Source organism: Bos indicus, chromosome 14, assembly GCF_029378745.1.
Source record: "Bos indicus isolate NIAB-ARS_2022 breed Sahiwal x Tharparkar chromosome 14, NIAB-ARS_B.indTharparkar_mat_pri_1.0, whole genome shotgun sequence".
NCBI classification, from domain to species: domain Eukaryota; kingdom Metazoa; phylum Chordata; class Mammalia; order Artiodactyla; family Bovidae; genus Bos; species Bos indicus.
Window position 1 is genome coordinate 35,210,754 of NC_091773.1, and position 24,197 is coordinate 35,234,950.

Genomic DNA, 24,197 nt, shown 5'->3' on the forward strand with positions numbered 1-24,197 from the left:
ATTAGTTCTTCCCCATCTCAACAGATTTATGAAAATTCTTCCAGTTGCTCAGGACAAAACCCTGTGAATGATCTGATCTCCTATTGCCTATTGCCCACTATCAGAGTCCATTAAATCCTAATTCTTTATCTGCAATAGAACCCATAATCCAATCATTTCTCCATCTTCACTGCCAGTGCATCTGATCACCCTGAAACCTCCTCTCTGTTCCTCATCCTCTCTCTCCCTACCACTAATTCTCCACATACAGCCAAAGGAATTTAAAACACTATATCAGATCTCATATCTCCCCTTGAAGACTTTCAGTGATTTGTTACAGCGCATGAAATGAGATCAATTCTGTTGACTATGGCTGGGAGGTGCTTCATACCTGCCCTCATCCTGGCACCTATCTCTCTTGACTCTGTGTCTCTTTCATTAAGCTCAGCAACACTGTCCCCTTTGCCTCTCAAACATTAAACCCTTTCCTGTCTCTGTGCTTGCTATTTCCTCTGCTTATAACACTCTTTCTCCTGATGGGCACATTATCCACTGGACTCTCTAGGTCATTCTGATCTCAGGCTCAAGGGATCATGCTCAGGTAGATGTTCCCCAACCCAACTTTCTGAAGTTACTCTCTCTTCAACACCCATCAACTCATAAAGGATAACCTTACAATTAAATATCTCAAATCATCTATATTTGAAAGAATACATACATTTGGCTTTGGGAAACTATAGAAGATAAAAATTTTTATCACATACCCTAGTATGAAAAAACTAAATACTATGGGTTGAAGTCTTAAAATAGCAATAGTTGACACTGGTAAAAATAAAATTCATAATATTTATAACATTTGGCTTAGATATCATCAAGAATCCAAGTGAAAAATTCTAAGTTGCCATTGGTTTCCATGTTAGGTATGAATTCCATGCGAAAATCTGTAATTTATGGTCAGAGAATGACACAAGGCCAGGAAGTCAGGGGATATTCACCACCTCTAAGCAGGCCCCTTTCAATGGCTTAGAGCACACAGATCAAGACAACTCTCCTTAATCAATCTGGCCTCTAGTGACAGAGCTTTTAAAGACTTGAGACCTTCTGGATGGTTTTCAAATGTTGATTTCCTAAGTGTTTCCTTTTCAACACTTTTCTGTGAGTTCCAGGGGCCAGCTCTCTTCCTCCAGGAGTTAGTTGTAGGGCCGTTAAAATGGTTCAGTAAAGATGATCTTCAAGACTCTTCCTACTTACTATACTTTGACATTTTAGGCTTTTAAAGGAGCAGTTTTTGTAGAAATAGGGATAGTAATAATATCGATCAAAGAAATAATAAAAATAATGCAACTAGTATTTACAGAATCCTTAATATGTGCTAGCCACAAGTAAAGACTTATTTTGAATGATTGACTCTACGACTTCCGCACAGCAAAGTAAACCATAAACAAAATAAAAAGACAGCCCTCAAAATGGGAGAAAATACTTGCAAATGAAGTAACTGAAAAAGAATTAATCTCCAAAATATACAAACATTTCATGCAACTAAATATCAAAACAACAAACAATCCAGTCAAAAAATGAGGAGATCTAAATGAGAAAATCTAAATCTAAAAAATGAGAAGATCTTCTTCTCCAAAGAAGGCAAACAGATAGCCAAGAGGCACCTGAAAAGATGGTCAACATCACTAATTATTAAATAAATACACATATAAATGCTGGAGAGGGTGTGGAGAGAAGGGAAAATCTCTTCCACTGCTGGAAATGTAGATTGATACAACCTCTATGGAGAACACTATGGAGGTTCCTTAGAAAACAAAAAATAGCCTTATTTTTAAAATAATCTGTGTTTTTATTCATTATCTTCTCATAGAAAATCTGTTTAACAATAAATTGGGGGATATTGTGTTTTACAGATATTTCTGACAGACATTCAAATGGTGGAATATTCTAGCTCTTACCAATGTGCATTTCTCTAGCCCTCCCCTTTTTTTGTATTAGGTATATATTTAGGGTTAAGGAGAGGAAGGCTGCACTGTGACAATGAGCATCTCTCCACTTTCACCTCCAGATGCCTACATATCAAGCACTAAATATGTATTTATTGAAATATGATTTATTGAAAGGATGAATTCCTGCAAAGTCTGTAATGAGAGCATGACTATTTTATGAATTATCAATTTTAACAGTTAATGCTGAGAAACGTCTGGAGTCACCAACACATAAGAATTAGTTCCTAAGACTTCCAACCAATACCTCCAAGGATCTAAGACTTGTAATGTGATTTCTTTAGTGATTAAAAAAATGAAAAATATCATATTCACAGGATAATTTCACTTAAGACACTTTTAAATAACATGACTTTTGCATGAGAAAAAGCTATGGAACCAGCAAGGAAACAAAAAGAATTTCCAAGGTTTTGGGGAACCCAAACACAGAACACTGAATTTAAAATTATATTCATGGAAGGTGATCTGTAAAATTATTCTGTACCTACACCACCAAGATAAGTTGTTGTAACAACTAAGAATTGGATATATTTGTCCTTTGTCATTCAGAGGCCAAATTTTTACAAACTATTCACATAAATTTAGCTGCACAGCAAAGGGACTAATAAAGACATTCATAATAAGTGTTTTGAAAATAAAATACTAACACTGCTAATCACGGAAGACAATATAAAGTGAACTATCTGCTCCCCTGAATATGCTGGGAATAAAGAGAATAAAAACATGTGGCAAATAAAAAAACACAATACAAAAGATCTTTCTATATCATCTATATATTCTACTATTTCACCCTAGAATAGCATCTGATCACCTTTATTCATTGGGGTCTGAAGTAAGAATGTATTTAATTGCATAAAGTTTATCTTTATGAGATATTTATCTTCTTAAGAGCCTAAAAAGAACTCCTTCTGTTAATTTATGGCTTTGTCTTATATATATATTTATTTCAATAAATTAAGTACTTTAAGCCACATTCCCATTTGGATAAAAAATGCAATTCTAGGCAGATTTAAAGAAATGAGCAAATGATGCCTCTTGGTACTCACCCTCCCATATCTGTTGGCATAGGACCCAGTGAGCAAGGAATGGAAAACAATGATTGTCTCGTCCAAGTCCCAGATGAACACCCTCTACAAAGGAAGCACCAAATCAGTGTGTCTTGCCCTTGGCTGAGAAACCTGCTACTCATAACTTCAACAAGGAAACGTAGTCTTGAAATGGGAGACAAATGAAAAATCTGAATTTACTATTTTTTAAACACAAATGTTCCAAAGTATATGTCCCAGATTTTCTCAGATAAAACCTCAGATAAGATATGAGAATAAACATATCAGCAACACTGTCAAAAATACAGGAAAGAAATAAGACTATATGTTCTTTCTACTTCTGTAGTCACTTCTCAGTCTTAGTTCTAAAGACATGGAAAATAAGCTAAAACAAGTTTGTTTATAATTTCTAAGATAGAGGGGCAATCAATGAAAAATCATTCAGTTGATCTTTTCTTTGCCTTTGATCACTGTTCATTAAGAAGCGTTAAAATAACTAATCTTATGGCTTATTCTTAATAAACCGAGTATCTAAAAATTGTATATAAAAACTAAAACTTTACATCATCTATTCACCTTGTATTACCTACTGGGATGTTATCAAATGGATGGTATATTGTTCCTGCCTGATTTTATTGAGATTTCAGAGTTAATAACTTAAGTAGACATAACCTGCATGCTCTTGGCATACTCTTGGGGTTTTTAGAATTGAATTATTGAAGGAACTCATTTCAAAAAGATCTTTGAGATATCACCAAAGGCTTCCATATTCTGCTTTTTTCTTCCCAACCCCACTCACACCAGCACATATTCATACACGCAAGTTCTGCTGGAAATCTGTCATCTTTTCAGCCAAAACAATCATGTTTTCTACCATCAGTTTCACTTGGGCAATGAAAAGAAAGTTAATATCAGTGGATTCAACATTTTGAAATCTATCATCCTGTAAAGTTTTAATTAATCTCTCCTGCTTTGAACTCCACCAAAGCATGTTTCAAAAGGTGATGACTACTTCTGTTTAGAACATTCTGGGTTTTCTTCCCCCCAATACACACAGGGTGCCTTTAATTTCCAAGTGAGTTTTATGAAGCAGATTTAGTACAACACTTAATTTAACAGCAATGACACAGAGCAGTACAAGAGAATTTTGTCAAAGCAGAATGATATAATTTACGATGTTTCACTAAAGAAGAAAAATAAATGCTTTACCACATGAAGTAGAAGAGAAAACAGAAATAAACAGCTGCTTTACCTTTAATATGAAAAAAAGAAAAAAACTGGCTTATTTATGTTGATATGGAACGTAAAGCAGTAACAAAGGCATTCGGACACCTTACTCGTAGCAGGTATACAGAATCCGCATTTTTTTTTTTTTAATTTTATTTTTTAACTTTACAGTATTGTATTGGTTTTGCCAGTGGGATGATTTGGGAGAAAGGCATTGAAACATGTATAAATATCATATATAGAATCTGCATTTAGCTTCTAAATCACTTGATATTTACTTAGGCTTTGGCAACAACATACCTCAAGATCAGAATCCGGAGGAGGAGAAGGGTTATTGTTTCTTCGGCCCCGTCCACGTGACTTCCCATCTGAACCTCGACGCAATCGATCAGAATCTGAATCTTTAATAGGCGTTGAGGGGCTGTGGATTGTACCGTACTCTGTGGAAATACAGGAAGGATTCTCATCTCTTGTTGTATCACCATGGTGTCAAGATTAACCTTGTTCTAATTCACAGGGAAGTCGGAAGAGTAAAGCACGTTTCATTCTGCTCAAATTCTCCATTATCTTTTACTGGCATTGGTAAATAATTTAAGAGGAAGTTGATGCCAGCCTTGCTTAGAAAAAATGTGTGATTAGAAATACTTAAAATTTAATGGAAGATGGGAGACAACAGGTTGTATGAAGTTGGAGAGACTTCCTTTGTGGCTCTCTGCGATGAAACAATGCTCCCCCATCTCCAGGTCCACCTGCTCTCTCATCCCACAAATGGCCCCTGGCCACATTGAGAGGTCCACACAACTGCCTTACAGGGGCTCTTCCAATGACAGAAAGCCTTCTGGTTCACGGAAAGAAATGAAAGAAAAAGCCCTGGGCCAGGGAAAACAGAATCAGATGGATTTATCTTTGAAAATTTAAATTCTCCATTTTCTCCCTCATTTTATGTGAGAACAAGGGGGTGGGCAAGATGAGGAGAGCTGACGTACGAGCAACGCCACACTCTGCATGCTATTTGTCACAGGCTCTTTCTGTGTCTTAGTCTCTTTGAACCAAATATCCCAAACCAGGCAGCACATTAAAGTCACTCATCCAGGAAACTCAGATAAACCATGGAAACAATTGCACAGAAGCCACAAAACAACCCCCAGCATGCTCAGAGGAAGAGCTGGACAGTGGTTGTGGAGCTGGGAGGAGACTCTTACCCTGTTTCCAGAAAACAGACATCTACTCTTACCCCAGGTACGTTCTTTTCATAGTCCATCCAGTTCACCCATCAGACATCTCTACCCACACTAACTCCAGGTGTGCTGACTCCCCACAAACCTCTTTGCCAGATCACTCTACTAGATATGGGTTGAAATCTCTCAATCTAATATGAGAAATATTATTTTCATAGAGACAATGACACTACATCTCACCAAACAGAAAACTGTAGAGAACAGCTAGAGACCTGGTAGCCATTGTTAACTGGTACTAAGTTACTGTACCAGTTACTCTATCAACTGAACAACAGTACAGCTGTACCACACTGACTCTACCAGGACCTTCCATGAGTCAAACTGCACGGTCTCAGTATAACCTCCAAGTTGAAGTGCTTCTGCAAAGCCTTAAGAGTCAGGGTAGATAGGAATGGACTTTGACAGATTAAATTTCATTTCTAAATCACAAGAGACAGCTCGATGTCTCTTGTTTCACCTTAAAACCTAAGTGGTCTCTATCGCTTTTAGATGTAGTTTCTCCATGTCCTCTGGCACAGCAAACCAGAATGCAAACTTCCTCATATAAACTAGTCATGTGATTCTTGCACCCAGAAATCACCATGAGGACTTAACAAAGCTACTAGTTAATTACAGCCAGAAAATCTAAAACAATGCCAGTCAACGCTCAATTTATGTTAATCAAGATGCATTTCTGAGCTAACTCGTCTGGTAGAACTGTTAGAATACAGTGCTGCCTGATAAGCATTCTCTAAAATCTGTATTAGATTCTTTTCCTGCAGAGGTCGATGTTTGTGGTAAATTCTCAAGATGTTCCAAACCAAGCTTCTCTCTTCCATGTGGCACCCCACTCCAGTACTCTTGTCTGGAAAATCCCATGGACGGAGGAGCCTGGTAGGCTGCAGTCCATGAGGTCGCTAAGAGTCGGACACGAAATGAGCGACTTCACTTTGACTTTTCACTTCATGCACTGGAGAAGGAAATGGCAACCTACTCCAGTATTCTTGCCTGGAGAATCCCAGGGACGGGGGAGCCTGGTGGGCTGCCATCTATGGGGTCGCACAGAGTCGGACACGACTGAAGCAACTTAGCAGCAGCAGCAGCAGGTACTATGCACAAATTTATTTTTTATGGAGCTCATTAGATACAAAGTTGTGTTTTAAGGAAAACATCTTGATCTCTTTTTTCTTTAAATATTGTTCAACCTACATCTCCATACAGAATCTGAATAGTCACTACCCTATACAGAACACACACCAATCTCTTAATAGTTTCAAAATGGCATATTTACTTTGTCTCTGGCATAGCTGACATCTAATTTGCCCGGGATGTCAAGCAATTGTTGTAAAGTCTATCTTGAATGGTGATGAGCTCTCTAGCTATGGAAGTTCATCTCTGTGAAGAAGCTGAAGACACCAAGTAATGTGTCTTAGTTAGTTAGTTCAGCCGCTCAGTCATGTCCGACTCTTTGTGACCCCATGAATTGCAGCACGCCAGGCCTCCCTGTCCATCATAAAATCCTGGAGTTCACTCAAACTCACGTCCATCGAGTCGGTGATGCCATCCAGCCATCTCATCCTCTGTCGTCCCCTTCTCCTCCTGCCCCCAATCCCTCCCAGCATCAGAGTCTTTTCCAATGAGTCAACTCTTCGCATGAGGTGGCCAAAGTACCGGAGTTTCAGCTTTAGCATCATTCCTTCCAAAGAAATCCCAGGGCTGATCTCCTTCAGAATGGACTGGTTGGATCTCCTTACCACGTGTTTTACACATCGACTTCCAGAAAGAGATCATTTTGTCCAAAAAGTAATTTATCTTACCTAGGTTTTCTGAACCCAGATTTCCTCCAACTGACTGCCTGTTCCTTTACTTCTTGGTGTTTACTTCTTTATCCTTTTTTAAAAACTCAGTTAAATCTTTAAAAATACATGTTGTCTCAATTTGAGAATAGAAAAGCTAGAATGAAATCAATTACTTACTTCTGTAAACCTCCCTCCAAAGAAAACAAACTGAAAGATCAAAGTTTACAAAAACATTTTTACATCATGTTATGTAGTTTTTCCAGGTGAAGAAAATAAACCCTAAGAGATGGACAATCTGACAGTTTAAAATATTAAAACACACACACATACCCCTCCTTATAGGTCTCAACTTATTAGAAGGAATATGAAATCTGAATAATGCAAGCTTTTTTTTTTTTTTTTTAATTCTTCCTCTTTGTTTTACAGGGTAGTATGAAATGCTTCTACTCTCCTAACCAGCTTTCCTGTCTCTTAGTTCTCCTTCCTCCTACTGGGGCAAAACAACTCAACAAATAATTTAATCTTCTAATCCATCATCTTATGTTTCACTAAAATCCTCTCTGAATTGTTCCACTTTACCCCCACTGAGATAACGGATGTGAAAACATTCAGAAGAGCATTCATTCCATTTAACCAACATTGACTGAATGTTCACACTCTTCAAGCACTATACTAGGAGCCTGAGGTATAATGATGTACCAACCAGGTATGGTTCCTGCTTTCTTGGAGCTTAACATTCAGAGGAGGGCATTGATTCATGAATAAAAATGAGAGATTACCAAACAATATGGAAAAGGTAATGAAATGGGAAAAGTAGACTGCTGGGTGACCACAGAGGAACTCCATGTAATTCAGATATGCAGGGTTAAAGAAGTTTTCTGCTGATGGAAGTCAAATTTGCCAATGAAGAGGGCATATAACAGCTCCGAACAGTCACAGACCATGTGTGAAGCTGCAGAAAGAGAGAGCATGTTGGGACTTCCCTAGTGGTCCAGTGGTTGAGAATCTGCTTGCCAATGCAGGAGACATGGGTTCCATCCCTGGGAAGATCCCACATGCTGTGGGGCAACTAAGTTCACGCACCACAACTGCTGAATCTGTGCTCTAGAGCCCAGGAGTCACGACTGCTAAGTTCATGTGCTAAAACTACTGAGCCCATGCACTCTAGAGCCCATGCTCTGCAAGAAGAGAAGCCCCCATAATGAGAGGCACACACGCTGCAACTAGAGAGCAGCCCCCACTCTCCACAACTAGAGAAAAACCTGCACAGCAACGAAGATCCAGCAGAATCAAAAATAAAATTATTTAAAACAGAGAGAAAGAGAACATATTGAAGAACTGAAAACAATCCATGTGACCTGACTCTATAGAACACAGAGATAAGACTGGAGTGGCAGGCAAAGAATTCAACAAGGAGGTGATGTCATCAAACTTTGATTTTTTTAGATGGATGACTCTAGCTCTAGTGTAGTGAGTGTCCTGGAGACAAAAGAAGACTGAGAAAGGGAGAGATATCCTCACAAGAGGATAACTCAGTCATCAAGATGATGGATGCTGGTGGCCCAGATGCAGGTAGCAGGGATAAAGGAGAGTTAGAGATTCAAAGAGGTATTTGGTAGTGAGATCAATTACTAGAGGGATAAAAAGGGGGGGAGGATGATGCTGACACTAGTGGTTGGCAGCTTGGCAGATTCCAGTATGAGTATGGGGCTTAGGAAGAAGGGATGGAGAGAAAAATGGGTCCAGCTTTGGACATACTGAAGAGTCTGTGGCATTTGAGTAAGATGTCTGACAGGCTGATAGCTCCAAAGCTCAGAAAAGAAAGGTGGGTTGAGTTTAGATTTGGAAATTGATACCACATGTAGTGGTGCAGAGGTAAAGAATCCTCCTGCCAATGCGGAAGATGTAAGATACATAAGAGATGCTAGTTCAATCCCCAGGTCACGAAGATCCCCTCGAGGAGGGCATGGCAATCCACTCCAGTATTGTTGCCTGGAAAATCCCATGAACAGAGGAGCCTGGAGGGCTATGGTCAATATGGTCTCAAAGAGGTGGATATGACTGAAGAAACTTAGCATGCACACACGGAGTGGAACAAATAGATGTCATTAAAAACATGCAGTGTGTAGAAGAAATAGGCACAGAATGGTGGGTGGGGTGTGAAAAGGAATACCAAGGTCAGTGCATTATAGATGAAAGAATATGATAGCAAGGAAAGAGGGATCAGTAACTTCAGATCACCCAAGAGATAAGGAAAAAGGAAGACTGAATTCAAAAGTACTTTAGAGCCAAAGAGGTCTTTGGTATACATGGTGAACGTATAGGTTTGACAAGCATTTAGAAGGTAGATTGGTGGATAAAGATGAGAGAGTAGAAAGTAAAAGAGCAAGCAGGGGGCAAAGCTCCTAAAACATTACCGATGACCCTAAAATGGCCAAATCCAATAACTTTTAGTCTTCAATCCTATCTGACCTCTCTGTGGCTGTGCTGGCCACCTGCTCATTTAAACCATGAACCCATTAGAATAACTGGACTTCCCATTCTTTTGTTCATTCTACCACTCACACTGTACCTTCTGTCTCTTTGGCTACTATTTCCCTCTGCTTAAAGTTTAAATGTTCTTGATGTCAATGATACTAAATGTGATCTGCAACAAAAAAAAAGAAAAAGGAGTTTGCAAAATCAGGATGTTAAGCAATGCAAGGCAATGGAATGTCTTGCTAAGATTTTTTAAAGTCAGTTCAAGTAAATAGCAAGCTTATTTACATGCACCAATTACATGCTGAAGCAAATCCCATCTCTCACCATGGACCAGTGATAAAAACTGGTGCACAGCCAGCCCCTGGGTAGACTATATTCTGAGAAGCAGTGCACTAGAGTTTCCCTCCCTAGTCCTCTTATCTCACTATAGGCTCTAAGTGGTTTGTAGCATCTGTAAGAAGGATTTCAATGATAACCCAGGCTGATGATGCTAAAGCTTTACCTCATCTCTTGATCTGACTATCCCACTGTTTGCCAGAGCTCTTGATCTGAATATTCCATGAATACCACAGCTAAAGTTGTTCTAAACTGAATCCTCCATCTCTGTTCTTCAGTCTGATGAGTGGTACATCTATCCAGTTTTCCAAGCCAGAAATTCTTTAGTAGCTCCATCAAATCAAGACTAAGTTCTGTGACTTTTCTGTCCTAAATACTTTTGCTCCAAGATTAGGCCTTCATTATCCTTTGTCTTAATTCTTGCAAATGGCTGTTTCCAAGCTTGCTACCTGCAACCTTTTACCTATCTTCTGCACCACCATGACAGCAAGCTTGAAAACCATTCAATGCTCCAAACCCTCTGGGAGGAAGGGGACAGGAAGATCAGTCTAGATTCTAAGACTCTGACCTGTGGACTCAACTGCCACATTTCAAATCAAGACCTCACTACTTATTAGACTTTGTTCAAGTTATTTTCCTTTTCTTGGACTCAGTTTCACCATCTGTAAAATGGAAATCAATGGCATAAAGTAAAACTACTGTGTCAACGTATTTAGAACCATTCAAGACACTAGCAGAAGGAAGTCCCACTGAGTCACTTTCTGACACCTTATCTCTAACCGATCTGACTTCTGACACATCTAATTATCTCAGCTCTCCACAAGCGCCATGCTGTTTCCTGATTCTGCACACAATTTCCTTTTCTTAGAATGCCTTTTCTCCATACTTACTCCCCTCATCAGTCTGAAAAATTCCTAGTAACCTCTAAAGATCAAGCTCAAGAATCTTTTTTGTGATTTTCCATCTAAATCTTGGTTCTTACTTTGAATTTACATTTATCTCTATTATAGGGTTATATAATTTTTGTAATCACTTATGTTCATTATGTGCTTATGAACTGTGGTGCTGGAGAAGATTCTAGAGAGTCCCTTGGACTGTAAGGAGATCAAACAAGTCAATCCTAAAGGAAATCAACCCTGAATATTCATTAGAAGGACTGGGGCTGAAGCTGAAGCTCCAATACTTTGGCCACCTGACGTGAAGAGTTGACTCACTGGAAAAAAACCCAGATACTAGGAAATACTGAGGGCAGGAGGAGAAAGAGGTGACAGAGGATGAGATCACTGGATGGCATCACTGACTCAAAGAACATGAATTGGAGCAAATTCCAGGAGCTGGTGAAGGACAGGGAAGCCTGGTGTGCTACAGTCAATGGGGTTGCAAAGAGTCAGACATGACTTAGCAACAGAACAATAAATGTTCGTTATAGAAAAACTTGTTTGATTTACTTTAAGCAAATGTCCATCACTCCTGCTCCTAAAGAGCAGCCCTGGAGGTATTTGTTTTATATTCTGAAAGCACAGTAAGAATGAAGAGTACAAAGTAGACAGTTAAAAAAAAAAATCAATGATCAAAAGAATGAGTGTTTCTCTAGTTTTTACTCTATTAAATCTATGAAGATTATCTAATTATTTCTATTGGCAAGTCAAAATATTTACAAGTGGGAAAGAGCTGGAATTCTTTTTAAAGCTTACTTAAAAGTTAATGTTTACATATTCAATCATAAAATATTAAAATCTACACAAGATTATTAAAATTCTACATTTGTAAATACTACCAAAGAGTTCCATAAACCGTTTAAGAGTAAAAAGAAAAACAGAAAACTGGAACTCAGAAGAGTCCATCTAGTTCATCTGAGCTCATAACTCCTACCTGAACCTTGGGGAAGGGATTTCCATATTTTTTAGTCTTCAGTCTCCTGGTTTGTCAAGTTGAGGACGCAACCTAGATTGCGTAAAGTCTGATTATCTACAAATGTACAATATTTACCAAACTGGCTCAGATGGTAAAGAATCTGCCTGCAATGCAAGACATCTGTGTTTGATCCCTGGGTCAGTAAGATACCCTTGGAGAAGGGCATGGCTACCCACTCCAGTATTCTTGCCTGGAGAATCCCATGGAGAGAGGAGCCTGGCAGGCTACAGTCCATGGGGTCACAAAGAGTTGGACATGACTAAGCAATTAACACACATACACACACATACCCCAGCTGTTAGTCTTATTTCTCCCTCCACACACACACACGCACACAGGCTACAGTCCATGGGTTCACAAAGAGCTGGACATGACTGAGCAACTAACACATGGACACCCCAGCTGATTTTGTTTCTCCCTGCACACACACCCACCCAACTTAGTTTTTGTTTCTCCCTCTCACTCTCTCTCAGAATAATGGGTCTAAAACACTTCAAGCAACTCCAGCTCTCAGAACCAGCAGGGTTTACTGCATACAGAATCGAGTCCAAACTCCTTACCCAGTTTTATTTCTCATGCCTCCCTTGACATGTTACCTACTTTCTCACATATAGTGCCAAACAGTTTTTAAAAGGATTTTGTCTGTTTAAACTGTGCCAGTTTTGACTACAGCCTTATAAGCACTGGCTGTTGCTGTTTTAAAGATGTCCTTACTGACAGCTCTGCCTGAGAAAGGAAGCCCTCTCGGCTTTCTGAACTTAGAACCAGTTCTGCTCTTCTCCCATCTTAAATATTACAGAAAGGAGAAGTTCTCTTACAGAACAGAGAAGGAGAAGAAGTGAGCAAATAAAGTAAAAAGGCCATAAATCTTCCAAAATGTCTCCTGGCTTGGCCAACATCGGGGAGGAGATGTGTCGATTTCTGCTTTTCTGCAGACTTTAACAGAGAGAAGAAATACAGCTCCACTCATCAGAACACCGACACAAGCTTCCCTAACCAAGAAACCTTGACAAGCCACCTGTACAAACCCACACAGAGCGAGGAAACGCCACAATAAATAGAACTCCACAAACTGCCAGAATACAGAAAGGACACCCCAAACTCAGCAATTTAAACAAGATGAAGAGACAGAGGAATACCCAGCAGATAAAGGAACAGGACAAATGCCCACCAAACCAAACCAAAGAGGAAGAGATAGGGAATCTACCTGATAAAGAATTCCGAATAATGATAGTGAAATTGATCCAAAATCTTGAAATCAAAATGGAAACACAGATAAATAGCTTGGAGACAAAGATTGAGAAGATGCAAGAAAGGTTTAACAAGGACCTAGAAGAAATAAAAGAGAGTCAATATAAAATGAATAATGCAATAAATGAAATTAAACACACTCTGGAGGCAACAAATAGTAGAATAACAGAGGCAGAAGATAGGATTAGTGAATTAGAAGATAGAATGGTAGAAATAAATGAATCAGAGAGGATAAAAGAAAAACGAATTAAAAGAAATGAGGACAATCTCAGAGACCTCCAGGACAACATTAAATGCTACAACATTCGAATCATAGGGGTCCCAGAAGAAGAAGACAAAAAGAAAGACCATGAGAAAATACTTGAGGAGAAAACAGTTGAAAACTTCCCTAAAATGGGGAAGGAAATAATCACCCAAGTCCAAGAAACCCAGAGAGTCCCAAACAGGATAAACCCAAGGCGAAACACCCCAAGACACATATTAATCAAATTAACAAAGATCAAACACAAAGAACAAATATTAAAAGCAGCAAGGGAAAAACAACAAATAACACACAAGGGAATTCCCATAAGGATAACAGCTGATCTTTCAATAGAAACTCTTCAAGCCAGGAGGGAATGGCAAGACATACTTAAAATGATGAAAGAAAATAACCTACAGCCCAGATTATTGTGCCCAGCAAGGATCTCATTCAAATATGAAGGAGAAATCAAAAGCTTCTCAGACAAGCAAAAGCTGAGAGAATTCAGCACCACCAAACCAGCTCTCCAACAAATACTAAAGGATTTTCTCTAGATAGAAAACACAAAAACAGTGTATAAACTCGAACCCAAAACAATAAATGGCAACGGGATCATACTTACCAGTAATTACCTTAAATGTAAATGGGTTGAATGCCCCAACCAAAAGACAAAGACTGGCTGAATGGATACAAAAACAAGACCCCTACATATGTTGTCTACAAGAGACCCACCTCAAAACAGGGGACACATACAGACTGAAAGTGAAGGGCTGGAAAAAGATTTTTCATGCAAATAGGGACCAAAAGAAAGCAGGAGTAGCAATACTCATATCAGATAAAATAGACTTTATAACAAAGGCTGTGAAAAGAGACAAAGATGGTCACTACATAATGATCAAAGGATCAATCCAAGAAGAAGATATAACAATTATAAATATATATGCACCCAACACGGGAGCGCCACAATATGTAAGACAAATGCTAACAAGTATGAAAGGAGAAATTAACAATAACACAATAATAGTGGGAGACTTTAATACCCCACTCTCATCTATGGATAGATCAACTAAACAGAAAATTAACAAGGAAACACAAACATTAAACGATACAATAGACCAGTTAGACCTAAGTGATATCTATAGGACATTTCATCCCAAAACAGTGAATTTCACCTTTTTCTCAAGCGCACATGGAACCTTCTCCAGGATAGATCACATCCTGGGCCATAAATCTAGCCTTGGTAAATTCAAAAAAATAGAAATGATTCCAAGCATCTTTTCTGACCACAATGCAGTAAGATTAGACCTCAATTACAGGAGAAAAACTATTAAAAATTCCAACATATGGAGGATGAACAACACCCTGCTGAATAACCAACAAATCACAGAAGAAATCAAAAAAGAAATCAAAATTTACATAGAAACTAATGAAAATGAAAACACAACAACTCAAAACCTGTGGGACACTTTAAAAGCAGTCCTAAGGGGAAAGTTCATAGCAATACAGGCATACCTAAAGAAACAAGAAAAAACTCAAATAAATAACCCAACCCTACACCTAAAGCAACTAGAAAAGGAAGAAATGAAGAACCCCAGGGTTAGTAGAAGGAAAGAAATCTTAAAAATTAGGGCAGAAATAAATGCAAAAGAAACAAAAGAGACCATAGCAAAAATCAACAAAGCCAAAAGCTGGTTCTTTGAAAGGATAAATAAAATTGACAAACCATTAGCCAGACTCATCAAGAAACAAAGGGAGAAAAATCAAATCAATAAAATTAGAAATGAAAATGGAGAGATCACAACAGACAACACAGAAATACAAAGGATCATAAGAGACTACTATCAACAATTATATGCCAATAAAATGGACAACGTGGAAGAAATGGACAAATTCTTAGAAAAGTACAACTTTCCAAAACTGGATCAGGAAGAAATAGAAAATCTTAACAGACCCATCACAAGCAAGGAAATTGAAACGGTAATCAAAAATCTTCCAGCAAACAAAAGCCCAGGTCCAGACGGCTTCACAGCTGAATTCTACCAAAAATTTAGAGAAGAGCTAACACCTATCCTGCTCAAACTCTTCCAGAAAATTGCAGAGGAAGGTAAACTTCCAAACTCATTCTATGAGGCCACCATCACCCTAATACCAAAACCTGACAAAGATCCCACAAAAAAAGAAAACTACAGGCTAATATCACTGATGAACACAGATGCAAAAATTCTTAACAAAATTCTAGCAATCAGAATCCAACAACACATTAAAAAGATCATACACCATGACCAAGTGGGCTTTATCCCAGGGATGCAAGGATTCTTCAATATCCGCAAATCAATCAATGTTATACACCACATTAACAAATTGAAAAACAAAAACCATATGATTATCTCAATAGATGCAGAGAAAGCCTTTGACAAAATTCAACATCCATTTATGATAAGAACTCTCCAGAAAGCAGGAATAGAAGGAACATACCTCAACATAATAAAAGCTATATATGACAAACCCACAGCAAACATTATCCTCAATGGTGAAATAAAAAAAAAAAAAAAAAAAAAGATGTCCTTACTGTTTTATTAGGTGCAGAAAATAGTGCTTTAATTGGGAAATATTGGAGATGCTTATATGGATGTGCTTGAAAAGTAATTTCCCTCCATGAACTGTCCAAATTCTCCGTCAATTTTAAAATATTCATTTACTGATTTATATAAAGTTTTAACACCTTTTTTCATATTTGCAGACATTCTTCCAAGCATGAGAACTCCTCCAATTATGTTGATATTTCAAATTATGTTTTTCTTCAGAGAAGCTTTTGATTTTTATGGAGTCCTGCTCCACAGCCTAAAAGCTTGATTGGCTCCTTGAAGATTTAGGGATAAGAGTTAATACTTAACCTAAGGTTGCTGGGAAGTTCTGATCTAACATTATACTCCTAGAATATACATGCCAGTGGAATTGTAAGGAAAGTAGGGTACAGGGCTCCTCCAGTTCCCTTCTCTGTGCTTTGGGACGATGGAGGCCCTCCTTTCTCAGTCCTAAGTCTAATCAATGGGAAAGACTACTCCCCCGAAAAAGAAGTAACCAAGCTCCTTGCCAAGAGGAAGCTCTTGCCACATGCATATGACACTGCATTCAGGCCAGGAGAGTCACCATCTCTGGACCCTGAATCTACGTTAAAATGACACAGAAGTGCAGAGCTTTGGGGGAAATGCTTTTTAAGGTTATTTGAATTTAGTAAACATGAGACCTAGTGATCAATTTTTATATAGTTGACCCTTGAACAACTTGAGATTAATCTGCCTATAATGGATAGTCAGCCCTCTGTATCCATGCTTCCTCCATTCACAGCATCAATCAATCTCAGATCACAGTCCTGTATGTGGTATTTACTAGTGAAAAGTATCCCTGCATCAGTGCACCTGCACAGTTCAAACTAATGTTGTTCAAGGGTCAACTGTATTCTATTTGCTGCTAGGGAGGACTCAGATAAAAGGAAAAGAGGATATTACTTCCTTAAAAGCAGACATCGCCACACTCAAGACTCAAGTATTCAAGGCTATGGGGTGAGTAGGAAGAAGATGCCAGTCAACACTAAGGCACCCTAAACTTTGAGGGTCTCAAGGTCAACCTATATACACATACAAATTATCTTAAAAGGTGGTCTATCAAGACAAAAATTCATGAAGACCGAAAGGAAGAATGAATGAAGAATGAGAGAGGTTGATTCTGATTCAGTGAGGACAGGTTATCATGGCTCTCTGGAGGCAGATGCATCAAGTTTGATGCTACTGGCCACAGGAACCATATACCTCCACTGGGTATGTTTCTGGTAATAATTTTTATAATTGGTTTTCCTAGGTAGGGGAAAGCTGCTGGGTAAGGTTGAGTCCCATTACAGTAACCAAGGGGGATTGTATCTAACTCTAGATACAGGTTCTGCAATCAACACAAGGTGAAAACCACCTATAATCAAAATTACCCCCAAATTCTCTCAACCAGATACACTGAGTAGCAAAGGGTGGGACAGTGGAGTACAGATCACACAGACCCTGGTGAGGCATGGAATCGACCTGCCCACACTATTTTACTTCAATTCTCCATTTTTAGAGTGGCAGGTGTCAGTACATTCTAATACAGAGGTCAGTAAGTTTTTTTTTTCTTTTTTTTTTTTGGTAAAGAGTCAGCAAATAGTTTCATGGACCATATGGTCTCTGTGGCAATGACTCAATTCTGCTGACACAGGCCAAAGGTAACCCCAGACAGGATGTTGGTGAAGGAGTACAGGGGTGTTTCAATAAAACTTTATTTACAAAACAGATAACCCTGCGTGATTATGAGATTCAGGCAAGTGACTGTCACCTGACTTTTCTGGGTATCATCACTTCTTCAAAAGTGTTAACCAATGGTGAATGGTAAAACTGTGTGGTAAAGACAGTAAGTGAAACATGTTGTTGAAATCATTGGAAAACAAGGTCCAAAACAAGGTGCTAATTTGGGGGGAGTTGATAACAAACAGAAAAGGAATTTAATATATACTTTTTAAAAGGCACTATCCCAGGTGTTCAGAGAGCTTAGCCATCATGTCAAGCCATCACCCCTACCTTGAATATGCAAACAAGGTAGAGGAGGACAGGATTTTGTTTTTCTCATGAACACAGTAACTTCACATGCAAAACAGATTACAGATTCTCCTTGGGTTGATATGGGTACCAGACACCTCCATCCTGGGAGGGATTCTGGGTTCTCATCTCCAACAGAACAGGTCTCCATGCAGGTACCATGCCTGATGAAGCTGCTTTAAGGTGGGCACAGCTCCAGCTGTGCAACCTTGGGGACACTTGTTTCCTGGGCTCTCTGTAGCTGACTAAATTCTGTCACAAATGACTGGAGCAGGCAAGCTCCAGTGACACTGGATGATAAGCTAAGCTTGTTTTTTAGGAAAGAAAAATTCAAAGGCCCTGCCTGCCATGGTCAAGTCATACTGTTCACAACACAGTCAGCCCTCTGTATCCTCAAGTTTAGCATCCATAGATGAAAAATATTTTTTAAAAAATCCAGAAAGCTCCAAAAAACAAAATTTGGATTTGATGCTTTTGAACTGTGGTGCTGGAGAAGAATCTTGAGAGTCCCTTGGACTGCAAGGAGATCAAACCAGTCAATCCTAAAGGAAATCAGTCCTGAATATTTAGTGGAAGGACTGATGCTGAAGCTGAAGCTCCAACACTTTGGCCACCTTATGCAAAGGACCAACTCTTTGGAAAAGACCCTGATGCTGGGAAAGATTGAGGGCAGGAGGAAAAGGGGACGACAAAAGTTGAGACAGTTGGATGGCATCACCAATTCAATGGACATAAGTTTGAGCAAACTCTGGGAGATGATGAAGGACAGGGAAGCCTGGTGTGCTGCAGTCCATGAGGTCACAAAGAGTTGGACACGACTTAGTGACTGAACAACAAGGAACAATTCACATAGCATTTCCATCATATTAGGTATTCTAAGTAATCTAGAGATGATTTAAAGTATACAGGAGGATGTGCATAGGTTATATGCAAACATTATGACATTTTATAAGGGACTTGACTATCTGTGAATTTTGTATGGGGTGGAGGGCCCACAGAAACCAAACCCCCAGGATACTGAGGGATGATGGGACAGGAAAATTAGGAAGTTTAGGTGAAAGGGCAAATGGAAAGGGGGCATGGATATGTCCATGTTGTTTTCAAATGTTCTTTTCACAATGAACATTCAGATTTTCTTTGACTTTCAGTGACCTCTGACAACTGTATCTGACAACCATTCCTTCCCAGGCCTACCCCCTCAACCCCAGTCCCCCGACAACACTGTAGAATGGATTCTCCTCTCCTATAAGTCATCCTGGAACCAACCTCTCTACTCAGATATCCTCAGACTTAAAAAGTGCAATTTCTAATATTCTCAGAACTCTACAGAAGTTCCCTTGGTGGCCTAACCTTCATGCTTGCATTATCTGGTGACGGAGTCATTACCATGGAAGACAACTGCTCACAGCAAAGCACAGGTGTATATATACATCTCATTCAGTTAATTTGATTTTTTCCCCCCAGGAAAAGGGGAACAATGCTGGAAAATGTCTTCAAAAAGGTATTTTAGATACTGTTTTTGGAAAGCAACCTTTGAAACAAGTCAATTTTAAAGCAGCTACAAAATCAGTCACCTTATGGGTGTGTGATATTAGTCACTCAGCTGAGTCAGACTTTTTGTGACCCCATGGACTGTAGCCCACCAGGCTCCTCTGTCCATGGGATTTCCCAGGCAAGAATACTGGAATGGGTTGCCATTTCCTTCGCCAGGAGATCTTCCTGACCCAGGGATTGAACCCGGGTCTCCTGCATTGCAAGCAGATTCTTTACCATCTGAGCCACCAGGGAAGCCCCCACCTTACTCATGCCTTGGATCTAAACTTCCATTCACACTGTCCTTTTCTGCTGGAGTTTGAGAAATGAATGGGGAGGATTTTCTTATGTCTTTTCTTTTTTAATCAGTCATCAATGCCACATCTATAATGACAATGAACTGTAACCTCTGATATTAACTAGTTTCACTTTTCCCACCTTCCCTTTCCCACTATTGTGATTTGGGGAATTCTGATTAGGGAGACACCCCTAGGGCATGTTTTCAGTGATGAAAGTTTCTAAATAGCACTGATGCATCTGCTCACTTTCTTAGAACACTGCTATATCCTCATCTCTGTCCATCTGTGATGATGGCAGCTTCACTTTCAGATTTGACCTTTCTTTCTTAAACTTTTAAAAGAAATGTAAGCATGTAATGCTATCTTCTCCTGAAGTCCTAGCTCCGGCCAGTGCCCCTGGGTCTATAGCCCACAGGTGTGTTTGATCAGATTCAGCCGGTAGCCGTGTACCAGGCCACCTCCACAGCCATGTGGCTTGTGTACTCACATGGTATCCCAGGCTCAGAAAGGCCCTGCACGTGGTTGAATGCCCTGCTATGCTGTTTCTTTCTTTTTTAGAGTCTAGTGTTTATTTTACGTTATGGCAGGTACACTTGAATTTCAAAAATTTAAGACATATAAAAAGTGGTTAGGGACTAACATTTGTATCAATGATCAATAAAGGTCTATGCTATGCTATGCTAAGTCACTTCAGTCGTGTCCAACTCTGTGTGACCCCATAGACAGCAGCCATCAGGCTCCCCGGTCCCTGGGATTCTCCAGGTAAGAACATTGGAGTGGGCTGCCATTTCCTTCTCCAATGCATGAAAGTGAAAAGTGAAAGCGAAGTCCCTCAGTCGTGTCTGACTCTTAGCGACCCCATAGACTGCAGCCTACCAGGCTCCTCCATCCATGGGATTCTCCAGGCAAGAGTACTGGAGTGGGGTGCCACTGCCTTCTCTGTGATAAAGGTCTAAGATTGTTTATTATACAGCAGTGTATAATGGTAGTGTTAATGCTAACAGGGCACCATGGAAATGAGTCTAAAAATTATCATTAAGGTTTTATACAAACAAAGCATTTGCTGCTGTTTTAGAATTTGGGGACATAGTCTGCTGTGCTGTTTTGAAAGTCCTAATCTATGAACAAAGGGCATGTATCTTGTGCCCTTTAGTCCACAAACCCTTTAGCCTTCCTGCCTGTGGCTGTCACAAACAAATCCCTGAGCCAGTGGAGCAGCTCCACCTTGGGATTATGTGCTTAGAGCACCTGCTTTGTGCCAGGCAAGATGCTAAGTGCAACAAGACAATGGTTCCCGCCCTGACAGAACCTCAGAGCTGCTGTGTTCACTGCATATCAAGGCATCACATGGGACAGCTTGCCACTTAGGACCAAGTCTCCTTCTAGCCTCAAGCAAGAAACCTGTCTCCCCGACCACTGAAAAAATAATAGCATCCACTCTCCATACTTCCCACGCCTGGGTAAACCCCCTGCCAGTACTTTTCAGGCACTGTCTCCTCCCCTCTTGTTAGGATGGACAAATTTCTGTGCTCCTAAAACCAACCTCTCATTTGGGCATGAGATCCCAGCCCCTGTTAACTACTTCAGCCAGTGTTCCTCTGGATCACTTACATATGCATACAGACTGGATCTATTTCCTGTTTCTGCACCGTTTTTCTATTACCTTGTAATGGACAGCAGAAGTAAGTGAAAGAATTGGGTTTGCTGCATAAATTTCTTATCCTCCCATTCTCTTTTACATCCATTCCAATCATGCTGCTTTCTCCAGCGTGTCGCCAACACTCCCCTGTCAGTATCCCCAGTGATGGCTTTCCCTGGTGGTCCAGAGATTAAGAATCCACCTGCGAATGCAGGGGACATGGGTTCAATTCCTGGTCCGGGAAGATGCCACATGACTCGGGCAACTAAGCCCGTGTGCCACAACTGCTGAGGCCTGCACACCCTAGAGTCCATGCTTCACAACAAGAGAAGCCACCACAGTGAGAAGCCTGTGCGCTGCAACTGGGGAGTAGCCCCCTCGCTCACTGCAGCTAGAGAAAGCCTGTGAGCAGCAACAAAGACCCGGCACAGCCAGAAAGAAAGAAAGAGAAAGAAATAGAAGCAATGCTTAGAGAAAGAAGAAAAGATCCCCAGGGATTCCTACTCTGTCAACTCCAATGGTAAGGTCTCAGGTTCCATGTTTTCAAGCCTCCACTGGCATTACACCTGGCGGATCACACCTCACTCCCGTGAAAACTTACTTCCCACAGCCTCGTGCTTCCTCTGGCTCTCTCCCCTGCTGTATTCACACTCAGTGTCCTGCTCAACTCATCCAGATACATCAGCTCTAAATGGCCTCTCTGTTGACAAGTTTAGACTCTAAATGTTCCTGTGAACATCAGACTTACTTATCCAACAACTTCCTTGCCATCCCCTCTCTGGATTTCTCAGAGGCATCTCAAACTCACATGAGCCAAACTGGAAACCCTGATGTCCCCAATGCCACCTTCTCTCCCTGCCATTTTCCCATATTAGTCAATGGCAAATGTGCTTTTCTAGCTGTTTGTACCCCAACCCACGATGTCACCCATGATTCCTCTCTTACTCTTCACATTCAATTCACAGACAAATCCCGGTAGCTACACTCTTTAACTTCTCTCCGGTCTGACAGCCATCAGTGCCTCCAGCCCAAGCCTGCCCCCACTACATCTCACCTGGACCACTGGAAGCATCTCCTACATGATAGCCCCCAATCCCCATCTTGCCTTGCCCCAGCTCACTCTCTGCTCAACAACCAGACAGATTCCTTTTAAATGTCAAGACATCTCGCTACTTCTCTGCTTAAACACTTCTCATCGTGCTCAAAACAAAACCCAAAGTCCACCCCATGCCCACACACGTGCTGTGATGTGGGCTCTGTACCTCCCACCCTCACCCCCACATTCTCCTCTGCCAATGCACTCCAATCACACTGGCCTTCCTACCGCTCCCCAAATCCACCAAGCACAGCCCAAGCCTTGGTAATTCTGTTTCCTCTCCCAGAACAGTCTTCCCCTAAATACACAAGGTCTCTCCTCATCCCCTTTTGGGTGTCTGCTAAAATGTCCCCTTGCCGGACCACAGTTCAGAAATAGTTCACCTGCTCTAACTCTTCTTTTTATGCACCACGTCATCCTTCCAGGTACTTCTGACTACTAAATGCATTTCAATATTTACTTATTGTCTGTGTTTCCTGGTAAAATGTAAACTCCCAGAGTGCAGAGACTTTATTCTGTTCACTGCTAAGTCCCCCGTGTCTAGAACAGAGCCTGGAACATTCCAGGGGCTCAATAAAGTTTGTTGTTGGATGAACTAACAATCTGGTACATGGAGCATCCCTGGTTCACAAAATGCATATGATCACATGATTGATATTCCCTGACGTAAAATTTAAAAATTCTCTTATAGGATCTCCCTGGCAGTCCAGTGTTGGAGAACACCATCAAATCTTCATTCACAAGTGGCAGAAAAAACCATGCTTCCTGCCTTTCTTTCACCTAGAGAACAGTGTAACAAAATTTAATGGCAAGATGGAGCAATACCTCTCAAGAGAACTGTACTTCCTCTATAACCTTTATCAACATCACAGCTGAGTCAAGGGAGGTAATTAGATGAACAAATGTACTGAAACAGACACATTAGGGAAAAAACTAAATGGGAAACTGGAAAGGAAAGAGATCCCTCAGAAAGTGCTTAGAATGCTCAGAACATTTAAAATGTCCTCAGGGATGGAAAAGAAAAGAAACTGCAGAAGTCAAAAATGATGTCAGTGGTAGAGAAAATGAATTCTTACATTTGGGAAGCATATTACAATTGGCAACATGCTTTTTATATAAATTACCTGAATTGAATACAAGCCTATGAACTAGACAAGAAGGAATGAGGCTCTGAACAGAGAAAAGAAAAGATGGAGACATGCTGTTGGGAGGCTATTATTAGGAGAATCTTGAAGGGGTTTTAGCCAAAATGGTGGCACTTAAAAGATGGTTGTAATGTAATTTGCAATACAGGCGTTTTCTCAGCATGAGTAGTTGTGGTAAATCTTTTCTCTGGCCTTTATTCTTATCAAATAAAACATTTAAATTCTTCACCTTATTTTCTGAGTAATTCATATCCTACATTCACCAAAAAGGGTTTAAGATACCCAACAAATAACTATGCAGCAATCTTTTGAAACAATGAATGAGTATATTAGAAGAAACACTGAGTTGGGGAATGTAAATAAAATGAAGCT

General features: G+C 40.0%; 1 protein-coding gene across 12 annotated transcripts in view; it reads right to left on the reverse strand.

The window, feature by feature from the left end:
- The window catches only part of EYA1 (EYA transcriptional coactivator and phosphatase 1), a 372,737-nt gene that overhangs the window by 82,235 nt on the left and 266,305 nt on the right, over window positions 1-24,197 (reverse strand). For all 12 annotated transcript variants that reach the window (XM_070802666.1, XM_070802676.1, XM_070802669.1 and 9 more), the window contains 2 exons: window positions 4,556-4,695; window positions 3,029-3,112 (listed from right to left, as the gene is read on the reverse strand). In XM_070802666.1, the coding sequence (XP_070658767.1) occupies window positions 3,029-3,112; window positions 4,556-4,695 (224 nt within the window). The remainder of the gene's footprint in view (window positions 1-3,028; window positions 3,113-4,555; window positions 4,696-24,197) is intronic.